The following is a 14,947-nucleotide window of genomic DNA, read 5'->3' on the forward strand; positions in this document are numbered from 1 at the left end:
TATAAACTGTCTTACTGTCTTTTACTATTATGTACTTTGCTACACTATACATTTAGCTGATGCTTTTATCTAAAGCGACTTACAAGTTCTGTACGACAAGTCAGCAGGAAGGGTACAATTCTTTCAGCTGAGTATTAATGTTCATCAAAGTGTTGAAACTTGAGTGCTGCAGTGTTGAGTGCATGGTAGTAGAGACATATATATTAGGAGTGCATGATAGTAGAGGACAGTAAGAAGGTTAGTGTTTTTTTTTTTTTTTTTTATATTTGAAGAATTTTGTTTTTAGTCTATATGGCGAAAGATGGATCCAGTGCAGGTCGTTCCTGCTGACTTGTTGTACAGAACTTGTATGTTTCTTTGGATAAAAGTGTCAGCTAAATGACTCCAATGGTTGAACAAAATTATGTATTTGAAATGGGTCTATGACCAATAAGAGGCACCCTGCCGGCCCCCCACTCCCTATACCAAATCTCTGGTAACATTATCACTTATCATATCATTGCTATGCTGATGACAATCAACTTTCAATCACAATGGAGCAGCAAGTAGCAGACACATTTTTCTTAAAGTAAAACACAACCAGGAAATGACACAATGATTCCTTTTTTGTTTTCTTTACTTCAATATGACATTTATTGAGCAATTGCTGCTGGGAAGTCATTCATGGTGAGTAAAGACATGGGTTTGCAAACAGTAGCACCTCATTTATGTTCAGTCATTCAAGTCCATCCTATGCATACGAGAATGCATGTGTGCTCATTTACAAGTAAATTTTTTCAATTGCACTCATTAGGTAAACATAATAGACACTGATACAAAGCATGTTTAAGGCTAGGAGTTTCTTAAGCTTAAGTTTCTTTTGGGTACAGGATGTTGGTCAATTAATTCATTGCACCAAATGTCTTTCTCTTTCTTCACTGTCTGTTGTGTATTTGTTAGTAGTTTCTTTTTGGCTCAGCTGGTATCTTCCCATATCAAGTAAGGCTTCTTCAAAAGAGCAGGTGTCTGTGTAGAGCACCCCCTTTTATCTTCAACTAAAAAAACTCATATAACGTCATCATCAACATTTCTCACTTTCTCACCCACAAATATATATATATATTTACTATACATTTATCTCTCACACCCACCCGCATATACAGTATATATTATTTACTATACATTTACATGTGCAGTGTCTCCCTTCCATACAAATATAGTATAAGAGAGGAAGAGATTCCCCTCCAGAGCTATGCAGACACATCCCACCTATACACCCACCAGTGAATGCAGAAAGAAAGAATATAATAGAATGTCTCACTCACACACTCCTGACCACATCTGCAGTGATGCCCATTTAAAGCTTTCACTCAATATGCATTCTTAATTTTTAATAAAAGAAAATGTTTGCATCTTTTTGGCTTCATTCTATGCTTCGTTATGTATGTTTGAGAGTGGTTATCTTTATTACATCACTCTGCTGTATGATTTATTTGTTATGTTACTGTATTGCTTGTCGTTGTTTCTTCTGCCCCTCCCTCCTATTCATCCTTCTCTGGGTTGGTTGGCTGGAGCGTGCTCACTCTGTGCTTTTCACTCTGCTGAATCTCACTTTTTCTCCGATTTCTCCATCTTAGGAGCGTCTGGCATTGGGGACTCAGACTTTGGGGATCCTAGCTTGGGAGATTCAGACTTAGGAGATCCGAGCTTGGGAGATTCAGACTTAGGAGATCCATGTTTAGGAGATTCAGACTTAGGAGATCCAAGTTTAGGAGATTCAGACTTAGGAGATCCGAGCTTGGGAGATTCAGACTTAGGAGATCCAAGTTTAGGAGATTCAGACTTAGGAGATCCAAGCTTGGGAGATTCAGACTTAGGAGATCCAAGTTTAGGAGATTCAGACTTAGGAGATCCAAGTTTAGGAGATTCAGACTTAGGAGATCCAAGTTTAGGAGATTCAGACTTAGGAGATCCAAGCTTGGGAGATTCAGACTTAGGAGATCCAAGCTTGGGAGATTCAGACTTAGGAGATCCAAGCTTGGGAGATTCAGACTTAGGAGATCCAAGTTTAGGGGATTCAGACTTAGGAGATCCGAGCTTGGGAGATTCAGATTTAGGAGATCCAAGCTTGGGAGATTCAGACTTAGGAGATCCAAGTTTAGGGGATTCAGACTTAGGAGATCCAAGTTTAGGGGATTCAGACTTAGGAGATCCGAGCTTGGGAGATTCAGATTTAGGAGATCCAAGCTTGGGAGATTCAGACTTAGGAGATCCAAGCTTAGGAGATTCAGATTTAGGAGATCCGAGCTTGGGAGATTCAGATTTGGGGGATTCAGATTTCAGAGACTTTGGAGCCTCTGTTTTAGACTCTTCCTTCGTGGCTTCAGGCTCAGCAGACTCAGCAGGGGTTTCTGTCTTGACTACGGCTGCCTTGTCTTTGTCTGATGTGTCTCCTGCCTTCTCATCTTTTTCACTCTCTACTTCTTTGTCTGCCTCCTCTTTTCCTTCATCCTCCTTCTCATCTTCGCTTTTGGATCCTTTGTCACTTCCTGCATCTTCGTCCTTATCCCCACCCTCCTCTTCATCCTCCTCTGCTGCTGCCTCCTCTTCTCCTCCACTGCCCTCTTTGTCTCCTGCCTTCTCTTTGTCAGGAGAGGCCTTTGACTCTGAGGCCTTGGAGCATAACACAGTTTCCTCAACTTCCGCCTCCTCTCCTTCCTCTTCTTCATCACCTCCCACTTCATCATCACCTTTTTCTTCTTCATGTCTGCCCTCTCCTTCTCCCTCACCACCTTCTTCCTCACCCCCTGCATCATCTCCCTCTCCCTCCTCTTCTTTCTCCTCTTCTTTCTCCTCTTCTCCTTCCTCCTCTCCCTCATCTCCTCGACCTCCCTGGTGGGCAGACAGCTCTTGTGCTATCTCTGCCAGGGCCTCATCCAGGTTCTCCTCTGTGATCTCCTCTACAAACTTGTGCTGGACCTTCAGTTTGGGCGGCTCAGACTTAGACTTGTGGATCTTGGAGGTGACGGCCTGGCGGTAAGGGAACGTGTTGAAGTGAGTTTCCTCTCCTTCTAGGAGATTCCTGATGGGAAAACAAAAATACACGTCATACGATGATCCCCCCACAATTTAAATTAAAATACATTAACTTGCGATTGTCTCTAAATCACTTTTAAAATGTCATGGTTAAGTCCACATGAGGATAATAACATGTTTGAAACTCAAATCAAAACAACTGAGTGAGTTTCCACTGTGAATGAATGAATGAATGAAAACTTTATTTAACAGATTGCAGAATGGGTACAATACAGTACGGCTCAATACACACAATTGTTTAAGGGGATGCAGACCAGAGAAAGACGTTTGTCTTGTTTACATCAGGGTCCCCCATTTTCAATTCATATTGACATTTATGACACAACATACATGACATTTATGGCATAGGGACATACAGGTATTTAGTACTGATACATTTGTGACATAAACGGTATTCAAATATGCAGTACTGTTACCCATAGATCCTGACAGAGTATATACATATGATGGGTGGGGAGGGGACTGTGCATTAGGAGGGGGTGGGTGGGTGGGAGAGAAATATACATATGGCGAGGAGAGAATATATACATGCGGTGGGGAGGAGACTGTCTATTAGGAGGGGTATAAGTGCTGGTCTGAGACCTGTATACCTGTATGCTGCAATCTCGATGTCCAAGGCCATCTTGACGTTGAGCAGGTCCTGGTACTCACGGAGATGACGCGCCATCTCCCACTTGGTGCCCTTGAGCTCATTGTCCAGCTGGTGAATGGTCTCCTGGGGAAACACCAAGCGTGACGCGTTAGTGAGCAGAGAAGGGGAACAGAAAAGGAGAACAGAGCAGGAGAACAGAGGAGGAGAACAGAGCAGGAGAACAGAACAGGAGAATAGAGCAGGAGAACAGAGCAGGAGAACAGAGTCCGCTCTAAAAACACACCTCTTCACCAAGGCTTTCCCCATCAGTTAGTTTTAGATTAAATTAGGTCCATTATCCCCTACTTTCCCTCATCCCCTTCCCCCCCCCCCCCCTATTTTCCTTGCCCTATTTTTTGTCCTGATTGTAAAGCGACCTTGGGTTCTATGAAAGGCACTATATAAATTTGATCTATTATTATTATTATTATTATTATTATTATTATTATTATTATTATTATTATTATTATTATTATTATTATTATTATTATTATTATTATTATTATTATTATTAAGGTGACAGAGCAGGAGAACAGAGCAGGAGAACAGAGTATGGTGACAGAACAGGAGAACAGAGCAGGGTGAAAGAAACAGAATTGTTTATAAAGTATTATGTATGTAAAAAAAAAATCCATGCAGTTTTCTGACTCACTGCCTCGAATGAGGTCATTATGTTTCAATGTTGATTTATGTAGGCTTATGTTTAGTCTCAATTCACAGTCATTCTGAAAACATTCAGTTTTCATTTGAATGCACTGGATAGAGTGGAAAATTAAACAAAATCCTTTATAACCCCTTTAAGTAAAAAATATTGCAAGCTGCTCTGATACACCATTATTCAGAGGGTGAATGCTGTGTCTCAAAGGGCACCCTCTACTTTTCAGTGGTGTGATGCAGGGACACCGCCAGTTAACGACGTATCGACCCGCATCTCTGACTCAGCAAGAGAAAACCCCCTATATCTTACCAGCTTGTATTACAAGGTTTCCCCGTCAAGCGACTGTGGACAAAATATGTTTTAAAATATTACTGAATGCTATAATGCGCACAGACATGGTATTACACAGCAGAATATGCTCGAAACGATGGTTTCTATTCTACGCTTAAATATCAAATGTAAAGTGCTAAGATTAAAGTCAGTTGAATAAATATCATAATGCGCGTTTGCATGCAGGTTTGCACCTTCCTGTTTTTCAGGAAATATAAACTGCGTCACTTCAACATTGAAATTGAAGAAACAATTGAATAAGCTTTGAATAAAAGTCTCTCTTAACCTTGAGGAAAACTAAAGAGAACATATAGAACATAATATAGAATATTATTATAACTACTACTACTACTACTACTACTACTACTACTACTACTACTACTACTACTACTACTACTACTAGTAGTAATAGTAGGCTAGTATTGTTGTTGTATTACTGCTAGTTCTTACTATATATCAAGTTCAAGTTCAAGTATTGTTTTATTTGTCACATATAAGGTACATGTACATTACAGTGAAATGCTTGGTTCTGTATGAGACCACTGAGATTGTGCTTCATACAGTAAAAAAGTAAGACCAAACACTATATGAAATTATACAATATACAACTAAAGTACGAACTGTAGCCTACTTGTACGAAGTACAAAATGAAGTACAAAATGCAAACTTTTTTTTAATGCAAAAATGAGGTAGGGATGTAGTGCTAATCTTAAAAGTAATAAAATATGGTGTGGTGTCAAAAAGTGTTTAAAGTGTCTAAAGTGAATGTTAAAGGTGAGTGTTTAAAGAGTGTGTGCAAACTGTGCATGTGGATGTCAACGAATGTAGATCTATGTGTTATAAACTAAGCTCAATGATCAGTTATATCCACATTTGACGCATGTAAAAAATAATAATAATAACAACACATTAACTATTTTGCTCCACTCCCCTTGTAAAACATCTCTAAATTGTTCTCCTACCTGCAAGCTGGACAGGTCGTTGTTGTGGCGGTCCTCGATGTCATCCAGCTGCCTCTCCAGCGACTCCCTGGTCCCGCAGACAGACTCCAACTCCACCGTCTTTGATTGGAGCTGGCGACGGTAGTCTGTTATCTCATCACGGGCAGACTTGATGGCGTCTTTATTTTGCTCTGCAGCCTCCGTGAGCTTGGTGTAGCGGCACAGGAACTGGTTCTCCGCCTGCTGCAGGTTCTGGTTGGAGTATCCCTCCAGCTGAGAACGGATCTCCCGGAGCGCCTCGGTGATATCTGCCTTCTGGAAGTCTTTCCTCTCCATGGTCACCTGTGACGCCTGCACCTGGGCAAGGAGGTCGCTCACCTCATCCTCGTGGTTATTGCGGATGAAGGCGATCTCATCCTGCAGCGAATTAACTTTCTTCTCCATCTCGGACTTCACCAACTCAGAGTCGCCCATTTCCTTCCCCAGGACACGGATGATGGCCTCTGTATCTTCCCGGATGCGGGCTTCCACGTCGAAGCGGTCCCTAAGCCGCTGGGTGTCCTCCTCAATGTGATCGGTGTCGAGCTGTATCTGCGTCTTCTCGTGGTGGATCTGCTCCAACATGGAGCGCAGCTCCTCCAGCTCCTGGTCATAGAGATCACCCAGCTGGGTCCGAGACACCTGCTTCTGCCGCAGCGCCTCAATCTCTGCCTCAATCTGCTGGTTCTGCTGCTCCAGGTAGTGCACCTTGTCAATGTACCCGGCGAAGCGGTCGTTAAGCCCGTGGAGCTGCTCCTGTTCGTTGGAGCGCTTGTCAACACTGTCTGCAGAGCTGAGCATCGTGGAGCTGTAGGCACGGGACACGGGCACGTTCACGCTCCTCTTGTAAGAGGTGGTCATGGTGGAGCCAGGTGTCCGGGACCAGGAGGACTGAGATCGGAATCCGCTGGAGGGGGTGCCGCTGGAGCGGCCGTAGCCGTAACCGGTCGTCCTACTATCCATGGTTCTCCTAAAGGGGCTCCCTATGGTGTCCACCGGGTAGCTCATCCGGTCAGACTATGGGGGATGGTGCTGGAGGTGGAAGCGAGTGTGTGCGTGTACAGTATGAGTGTGTGTGTAAGTGCAGGTTGTATGGCTCTCACACAGCGACTGTAATAACTCTATAGCTACCGTCTCTCCTTTATATGCGAGACTCTTAAAACGCTTGCGCGGCAAGAAGGAGCAGTGTTGTCTGGCCCATTGATTGGTCACTATTGGACCAAGGGAGGGGCATGACTCAGCACCTCGGATGCTACCAACCACACTCATATAATTATGCAGTATGCAGAGTGGTCTCTACGCCTATACTTTGACAGCTTGTGCCAAATCCAGAACGATGCGACAGTTTTTTCTATACCCACAGGCGACCAGGATTATTAACAGACTACGACCCCCCCCACCATAACTCCAACATTGAAGGGGAAAATGTCACAAAATGCACTTTCTTACTAACACACTTTAATGAACTGTGCTGCTAACTGATTTCATTGAATATGTTATATTGTCGTTTTTAGATATTGTAGATTTTAATATTTTATATCCATATCCATTTTTGTTTCTATTTTGAACCTTTCTTGTTGCATTGCTCTGGGCTGGGAGGAACAGTATTTCGTTTTTTATGTATGGAAGTCTAAATCGTGAAACTTGAGCCTTCTAAACATGTTTGACAGTGAAATGCAAGTGGGGCGTATAGTGAACCCACTCACCTCTTCTCTTCCTTTCTCCACATTTCTCTCTTTGCCCCCCCTCACTGCACCCCCCCCCCTCTCTCTCTCTCTCTCTCTCTCTCTCTCTCTCTCTCTCTCTCTCTCTCTCTCTCTCTCTCTCTCTCTCTCTCTCTCTCTCTCTCTCTCTCTCTCTCTCTCTCTCTCTCTCTCTCTCTCTCTCTCTCTCTCTCTCTCTCTCTCTCTCTCTCTCTCTGTTGCAGGGTAAATCTACCGATCCTGCATTGTCAGTGTTTGGATAAAACACTTGCATCAGAGTTCCTCCTCCTCCTATATAAGCAGGAGCCACTGCAGCAGCGAGCAGTTCCGGCTTCAACTTGAGCTCCTCACACAACTTCACATCCAGACAGAGAGGAGAAGGAGAGCAGCCTATCCTCACATCACACACAGCCATGAGCAGCATCAGTTATGACCCCTACTACGCCACCTCCTCATACCGACGATGGAATGTAGAGGCCACCCCCCGAGCTGTGGGGACCATGGGGAGGTCCCACTCGGTCTACTCCTCCCACACCTCCCCCCTCTCCTCCTCCCGTCTGCAGTACTCCTCTCCCGGCCGGGCGCTGCTCTCCTCCTCCTCACGGGCCTCCTCCTCCTCCGTGGAGCTGCAGCTCAGCCAGGCGGCCCAGATCAGCTCTGAGTTCCGCACCGTGCGTACCCAAGAGCGTGCCCAGCTGCAGGGCCTCAATGACCGCTTTGCTGGATTCATTGAGCGTGTGCGGGACCTGGAACATCGGAACCGGGCCCTGGAGGCAGAACTCCTGATGCTCAGGCAGAGGCACACTGAGCCATCCTGCCTGCGGGCGCTGTACGAGCAGGAGGCCCGGGCCCTGAGGGGCGCTGTGGATGAGGCCAGGGCTGAGCAGCAGGCAGCCCTAGGACAGAGGGAGCACATGGAGCAGACTCTCAGCACCTTGCAGGCCCATTATGAGGAAGAGGTACTGGCTCGCGAGGAGGCAGAGGGCCGGCTGATGGAGGGTCGACGTGGGGCAGACGATGCTGCCTTAGCCAGGGCTGAGACGGAGAAGAGGGTGGAGAGTCTGCTGGACGAGCTGACGTTCCTCAAGAGGATCCATGAGGGGGAGGTGGTGGAGCTCCAGGCCCAGGTTAAGCTGGGGGCTCAGGTGGCGGTGGAGACTAAGGCCACTGCACCAGACCTCTCTGGGGCTCTGAAGGACATCCGGTCCCAATATGAGAGGCTGGCAGGCAGGAACATGCAGTCTGCTGAAGAGTGGTTCAGAGGGAAGGTGGGTTCCCTGACAGAGAGTGTTTCCCAGCACACTGACACTGTTAAAAGATCCAAGGATGAGGCTGGAGAATTCCAGCGTCAGCTTCAGTCCTGTCTCCTGGAGATCGATGCTTGCAGAGGTCTCAACGAGTCTCTGGAGAAACAGCTACATGATGTAGAAGACAAGCAGAGCGCAGAGGTCATCGACATGCAGGTCAGTAGTGCTACTGCAGGTGCACGACTTCATTATGTGTATTATATTGTGTTATATTATGTATATTTTTGGTGTTTGCAATTAGCACTTAGAATGTAAAATAGGAACCTCTCATGATCATAACTCCTAATTATATAATAATTTTTTTTATTTCATGTGTATGTTTGGTAACAAATGTGGCTTAAGATTAAAATGTCTTCTTCATTTATGAAATCAATTACCTGAAGTATTATTAATTATTATTATTGTTATAATTTATTCTTATAAAAAATTACATATTCTAATTCCTACTATATAGGAGACCATTGGTCAGCTGGAGAATGAACTAAGAGGCACCAAGCAGGAGATGGCCCATTACCTGAAGGAATATCAGGACCTTCTCAATGTTAAGATGGCCCTGGAGATTGAGATCGCTGCATATAGGTACAGTAAGAGGCATGGAATGAAGGACTGAGAAAAATATGATATTTTATTTTGAGAGATATTGGCATTATTGATGATTGCAATCTAAGAAATGCAATAATGACACCATTTTCAAATGTGGATTTTTTTTGTTACTGTATGTAAAGCTTGATATGATGGGTCCTATGTCGGCCTGTGAAGCCCACTGAGACACGCTACCATGAGAATGGACAATACAAATAAACTTGACTTCACTACTACTGTTTACTAAGTGTTCAGCATCTGTCTCTCCTATGATCTCCACCTTTGCAGGCAGCTGCTCGAGGGGGAGGAGTCTCATTTCAGTGTGGGAGTGGCTGGGGGCATGTCCAGTATGTACAGCCACACCCTATCGGCCACACCCTCCTTCACCCGACCCTTCACCAGTCTGAGCTCTAGCGCCCCCTACCTGACGACGTCATCACACCTACTCAGCACCACCTTCAACACCTCAGAGGAGATCATCTCCACAAGCCAGGCACAGCAGGAGGAGGCCAGCCCACCTGAGGAAGAGGAGGAGGAGGCAAAGGAGGAAGAGGAGAAGGAGGAGGAGGGAGGAGATGAGGAGAAGGAAGATGGAGAGGAGACTAAAGGAGACGAAGAAGGTCAGCACCTCTGTCTTCATGTTTATTTGTAAGAGGAAATAGTCCGAATAACTCTGTTGACGTCTGACACTAACAAAAGATTCCCTTTGTTTCTTTTGATACAGGCGGTGATGATGCTGATAAGGAGGGAGATGCAGAAACAGCTGTAGACGAAGGAGTGAAAGAGGTAGAAGAGGCTGAGGAAGGCAAGGAGGAGGCAGATGAAGGAGAAGAAAAGGAAGAAGGAGGTGACAAAGATGAGGGTGAGAAAGAGGAAGAGAAGGAGGAGGAGAAGGAAGATGAGGGAGCAAAAAGTGAAGAGAAATAAGAGGATAAAGCTGATATGAAGAAAAACGACAAATGAGACGACAAAAAGGATGACAAAGAAGAGAAGGACGAGGGAACGGAAGCCCAACCTGAGGTAAAGAGTGAAAAGCCTGCTGCGGAAGAAAAGAAGAAAGATAAAACCGAGAAGACGAAGAGTAAGAAGTAAGCTGGTAGACTCACTACAACCTCCAGTCACAACAAGAGCGTCCAGTTACAAATACAGTAGAATACCTTCATTTAACTTCTCAAGGTTAATTGCTTGCCCACTTTCAGAGAAGTCAATAAAATGGTTACACAATCGCTGCAGTGTAATCGTGTGAAAAACATTATGTGCTGTGTCTTTATGTGAGACTGTCTGTGAGTGTGTGGTTTCTGATCATTAAATAAACACTTGTTGAACTCCACAAAAGACTCCAATCAAAGAATGTACTACATTCATCACTGTGATATGTAAAGTCAACAGGTCAAATATATATATACACACAGTGAGAATAAATATATATAAATGGTATATACAGCATTATTGTACATGCTATCATACAGAGCTATTTGGTTATATGCAGTGTATAAGTAATTATATAGAGGGGTTATATGCAGGTATATTCAGACAAATACTCCCAAGAATTTGAAGCTGGAGACACACTCACGACCTCTGCCCTGTTGATGTGGACAGGTTGTTGTCAGCGCACCACGCAGCCAGGTGCTGGACCTCCTCCCTATAGGCCGACTAATTGTTGTTTTTTATGAAGCCCACCACGGTTGTGTCGTCTGCAAACTTAATAATGGCGTTGGTACCATGTGTAGGAGTACAGTCGTGGGTGAAGAGGGAGTAGAGAAGGGAGCTCAGCACGCATCCTTTGCGGGACACCGGTGGTCAGGGTCAGTGTGGAGGAGGTGAGATTGTCTGTCCTAACAAACCGAGGTCTGTTCGTTAGGAAGTCTAGTAGTATCCAGTTGCAGACATAGGGGTTGATGTCAAGGTCCTTGGTTTCCACAAGGTTACTAAGTTCGGAGATGAGTTTGGAGGGGATGATTTTTTTTTAATGCTGAGCTGAAGTCGATTCTCACATGGGTGTTGCTCTCATCCAGGTGGGAGAGGGCGGAGTGCTGAGGAGATAGCATCCTCCGTGCTCCTTTTCTCACGGTAGGCAAATTGGTGACTGTCCAGTGAGGATAAGAGGCCAGATTTGAGGTGAGCCAGGACCAGCCTCTCTTTTTTTTGTTTTGTTCTTGATTCATTGTGATGTTTCTTCTTGTTCTTGTAGAAGACGTGTCCGGCCCATGGGGACATTATTAACGTGTGTTGTCCGGGCCTTACAAATACATTTGATTTGATTTGATTTGAAGCACTTCATGATGATGGAGGTGAGTGCAACGGGGCGGAAGTCATTAAGGCTTGAGGCAGAGGAGTGTTTCAGCACTGGCACGATGGTTGTCTCTGTCAAATTGGGTATAAAAGTTATTGAAATCATCAGAGAGGGAGGGGTCAGTGGTTGATGGGTTTGTAATCTGTGATTTTTAACCTTTATTTAACCAGGTTTGTCCCATTGAAATCCAGGATCTCTTTTACAAGGGAGACCTGGCCAAGAATAGCAGCAACACAAAGTTTCAAAATAAACACATTACAGATCAAAGTGATGTTACAGAATGATCAGATAAAACATTTGCACACAGAAAACCTGGTTACAATAGGCTTCACCATAACCTTAAATACATTCAGGGTTACCAAGCTTTGGATTTTCAGATCGGGCTGGAGATTGTTCCATGCAGTATAGGTGCGGAAAACCTAAAAGCTTCCTTTCGAATAACAAACGCCCGAGAATCAAAAGAGCTACTACTCAACGTAGGAAACAAGATGGGGGCCTCGGAATCCCTGATTTTAAGCTTTATTTCTGGTCCTTTTCACTGAGACCTCTGATGTGCTGGCTAGACCCTGTAGAGTGTAGAGGCTGTATCTTGGCGCTCCTTAGAAGCGGCGGCAGTTTCACCGCTAAGATTGCAGGATGTAGTGTACTCCACTGTCCCTATTTCGAAATGCCGACTGAGGTATGGACCGATCATAACTCACGTGATCCAAACGTGGCGTAATGTACAGAAGTCGTGTGGGGTTAAATGCCCATGGCACCTGGACTCTCCAATTTTTAATAATCAGCAACTACTTGTTGGGCACAAGCCGGTTAGTATTCCTCAATGGCAAAGGAGGGGAGTTCATATTCTGGAGGATATTTATGATAAGAACGGCCTTCAGGCGTTTCAGGACTTAAGAGAATTTTATGAGCTTCCCGGCGAGTCCTTCTTTCTTTACCTTCAACTAAGGTCAGCGCTGAGGGCGCATGGCGTGCCGTGGGCTCAAGCTTTGCAACCACACCCCTTCCTCAGGCTCATAGTGGACAGGACGACCTCCAGAGGGTTTGTCTCAGACTTTTATACGCTCTTAATTCAATCCACGTATAAAAATTTGTCATTGGATACAATCTGGTGTGTGGATATTCCGGAGTTGGACCCCGAGTTTGACTGGGATGATGTTTGGGCAAATGTGGCATTGTCTTCCCGCAACCCCAATCACCAGCAAATTAATTTTAATTATATTCATAGGACCTATCTTACACCTAGGAAGTTATTTGCTATGGGACTGATAACCGACTCTCGGTGCACTTTGTGCTCTCAAAGGGCCGCTGGCACTTATATGCATATGTATTGGGATTGCCCACCAGTAGCCCGCTTCTGGAGGTCAATAACGGACAAACTTTCAGATCTGTGTGACTTAACTATCCCATTCACAGCTGTTACGCTACTCCTGAACGATATAACAACACTACCCGCGTCCGTACAACTGAAAAGGGTTGTCCTAGCGGGCGTCACAGCAGCGAAGAAGCTAATAGCATTGAGGTGGAAGGAGCCTGAGAAGCTCACAGTGATTAACTGGTCCCTAACACTGTTGGATGTGATTTATCTTAAGATATCCACGGCGCGGGTGATTGGGGTGGGGGGGCGGACCTTCCTACAGCCGATATAGGCGGTTGCCTAGAGCGCCACCCAGAGGGGGACGCAAAAAAAAAAAAAAAAAAAAAAAAAAATGTTTTTTCTTTTTATTTTTTTTATTTTTTATTTTTTTCTTCTCTGTGCAGTTTTGGCGCCCCCCTCTATATCGGCAACCATTATTTTTACATAAAAAAAATTCTAACATAAGGGAAAATGAGCCAAAAATCTAAAACGGTCGGTCGGTCTGAGCCTCAGCTTTAGGTGTTCACAGTCAGAACATGCTAGAGCGCTGTGCATTGATGGGTATCGGTCAAGTGTTTATAGAATTGAGCGTTGAGGAAAGAAAGACTAACGTTAGAGAACTATGAAGAGGCAAAAGCCATAAAAAAAAAATTAATAAAAAATTACAAGAGAAGGTCAGGACCGCCGTGTGCGGCTGAGCGGGGTTGAGGTGCTTGTTCGGGGGAGTCCGGCGGTCTCATGGGAGGGGGAGGAGGAAATCTCTTGTCTGTCTTGTCTTTTGTCTTGTCCTTCTTAACTTTAACTGGGGGAATTTGATTGGGGGGGAGCTATTTTGCTATTTTGCTATTTCTTCACTGTTTGGGCACTTTTGCACGGTCCCTGTGAGTCTATGGAACACTCTGTAGGTTTTTGTTTTTCGGAAAGGTTAATTGTTTTGTATTTCTGGTCGGGTACTCAGGGGCAGCGTTTTTCTACCTCAGGATCTTAAGCCGTTTTGAGGCTGGGCTCCAACCACTGTGTGGCCTGGTGACAATTGCCACATTGTTATGCAGCTGGAAATCTCTGACATCACTGATATGCACGTTTTGAGATGACTCAGTTTGGTGAGGGTGAGGGATGTGAGGGGAATTGGAAGAGTGCGCCAATATGAGAATTAGAGACATAAGTGTTATTGATATATAGAGCCACACGGCCGGGAAACGGTACTGAATACTGGGAAAGGCCAATTGTAAGATAGTACCCCTTTAAATTAAAATGTTGTACTCTGTTTTTATAAATTGTTATTTCTTTTAGTTAGTTAGTTTTAGTTTTAGTTAGTTCTGTGTATTGTTATTATGGTTATTGTATTGTGTTGTCTTGTTTTCATGTTAAGTAATAATAAAAAAAACTTGATCAAAAAAAAAAAAGCTTCCTTTCCAATTTCCGTTCGGACTTTGGGAACAGCAAAGTGCAGAAAATCCTTCGAACGGAGATTGTAATTTCCACCATTCAAATTGAAAAGAGACGATAAATAAATCTGAACCATACCAAGAATGGCCTGGATGCCCTGCCACATGAGTCAGGGGTCGGAGTTGTTGAAATGCTCTTCAACCCTTACCTTGTGGCTGTGCTTGGCCCACTTGATTCCCCTTTTCAGGCTAGCCCTGGCTGAACAGTAGGCCTGCGTGTCACCCGATCTAAAAGCAGTGTCACGTGCCTTTAGTAGTGAACGGACCTCTTTGTTCATCCACAGCTTCTGAGTCGGGAATGTAGTGATGATCTGTTTGAAGGTGGTGACACTATCAATGTTGGAATTGATGTGGTCAATGACAGAGGAGGTACAGTATAGGAGTCTATGTTTATGTGGGCGTCCAGGGTGGCCTGGTTGGCAAACATACTCCAGTCTGTGTGTTTGAACCAGTGCTGCAGCTCAGAGTCTGCCTACTGAGGCCATATTTCTGACTGAGTCAGAAATATTTGTTGAGTGGGGTGTAGTTTGGGAGCAGGAACAAAGAGAGGTCATCAGATTGTCCCAGGTGGGGAAGGCGAACA

General features: G+C 44.6%; 2 protein-coding genes across 2 annotated transcripts; one reads left to right on the forward strand and one right to left on the reverse strand.

Moving 5' to 3' along the window:
* Positions 1-1,587: 1,587 nt before the first annotated feature.
* LOC311237023 (uncharacterized protein) lies at positions 1,588-6,682 on the reverse strand (the record flags this gene model as incomplete). Its single annotated transcript, XM_084324830.1, has 3 exons — positions 1,588-3,061; positions 3,666-3,790; positions 5,657-6,682. The coding sequence occupies 3 exons, from the start codon at positions 6,680-6,682 to the stop codon at positions 1,588-1,590; spliced, it is 2,625 nt and encodes an 874-aa protein (XP_084180956.1).
* Positions 6,683-7,790: 1,108 nt separating this feature from the next.
* On the forward strand, positions 7,791-10,193 carry LOC311237024 (neurofilament light polypeptide-like; the record flags this gene model as incomplete). Its single annotated transcript, XM_084324831.1, has 4 exons — positions 7,791-8,840; positions 9,139-9,263; positions 9,555-9,886; positions 9,991-10,193. 4 exons carry the CDS (start codon positions 7,791-7,793, stop codon positions 10,191-10,193), a joined length of 1,710 nt encoding a protein of 569 aa, XP_084180957.1.
* Positions 10,194-14,947: the final 4,754 nt, after the last annotated feature.

Source organism: Notolepis coatsorum, assembly GCF_963971535.1.
Source record: "Notolepis coatsorum genome assembly, chromosome: 11".
In the NCBI taxonomy this organism is placed as follows: Eukaryota; Metazoa; Chordata; class Actinopteri; order Aulopiformes; family Paralepididae; genus Notolepis; species Notolepis coatsorum.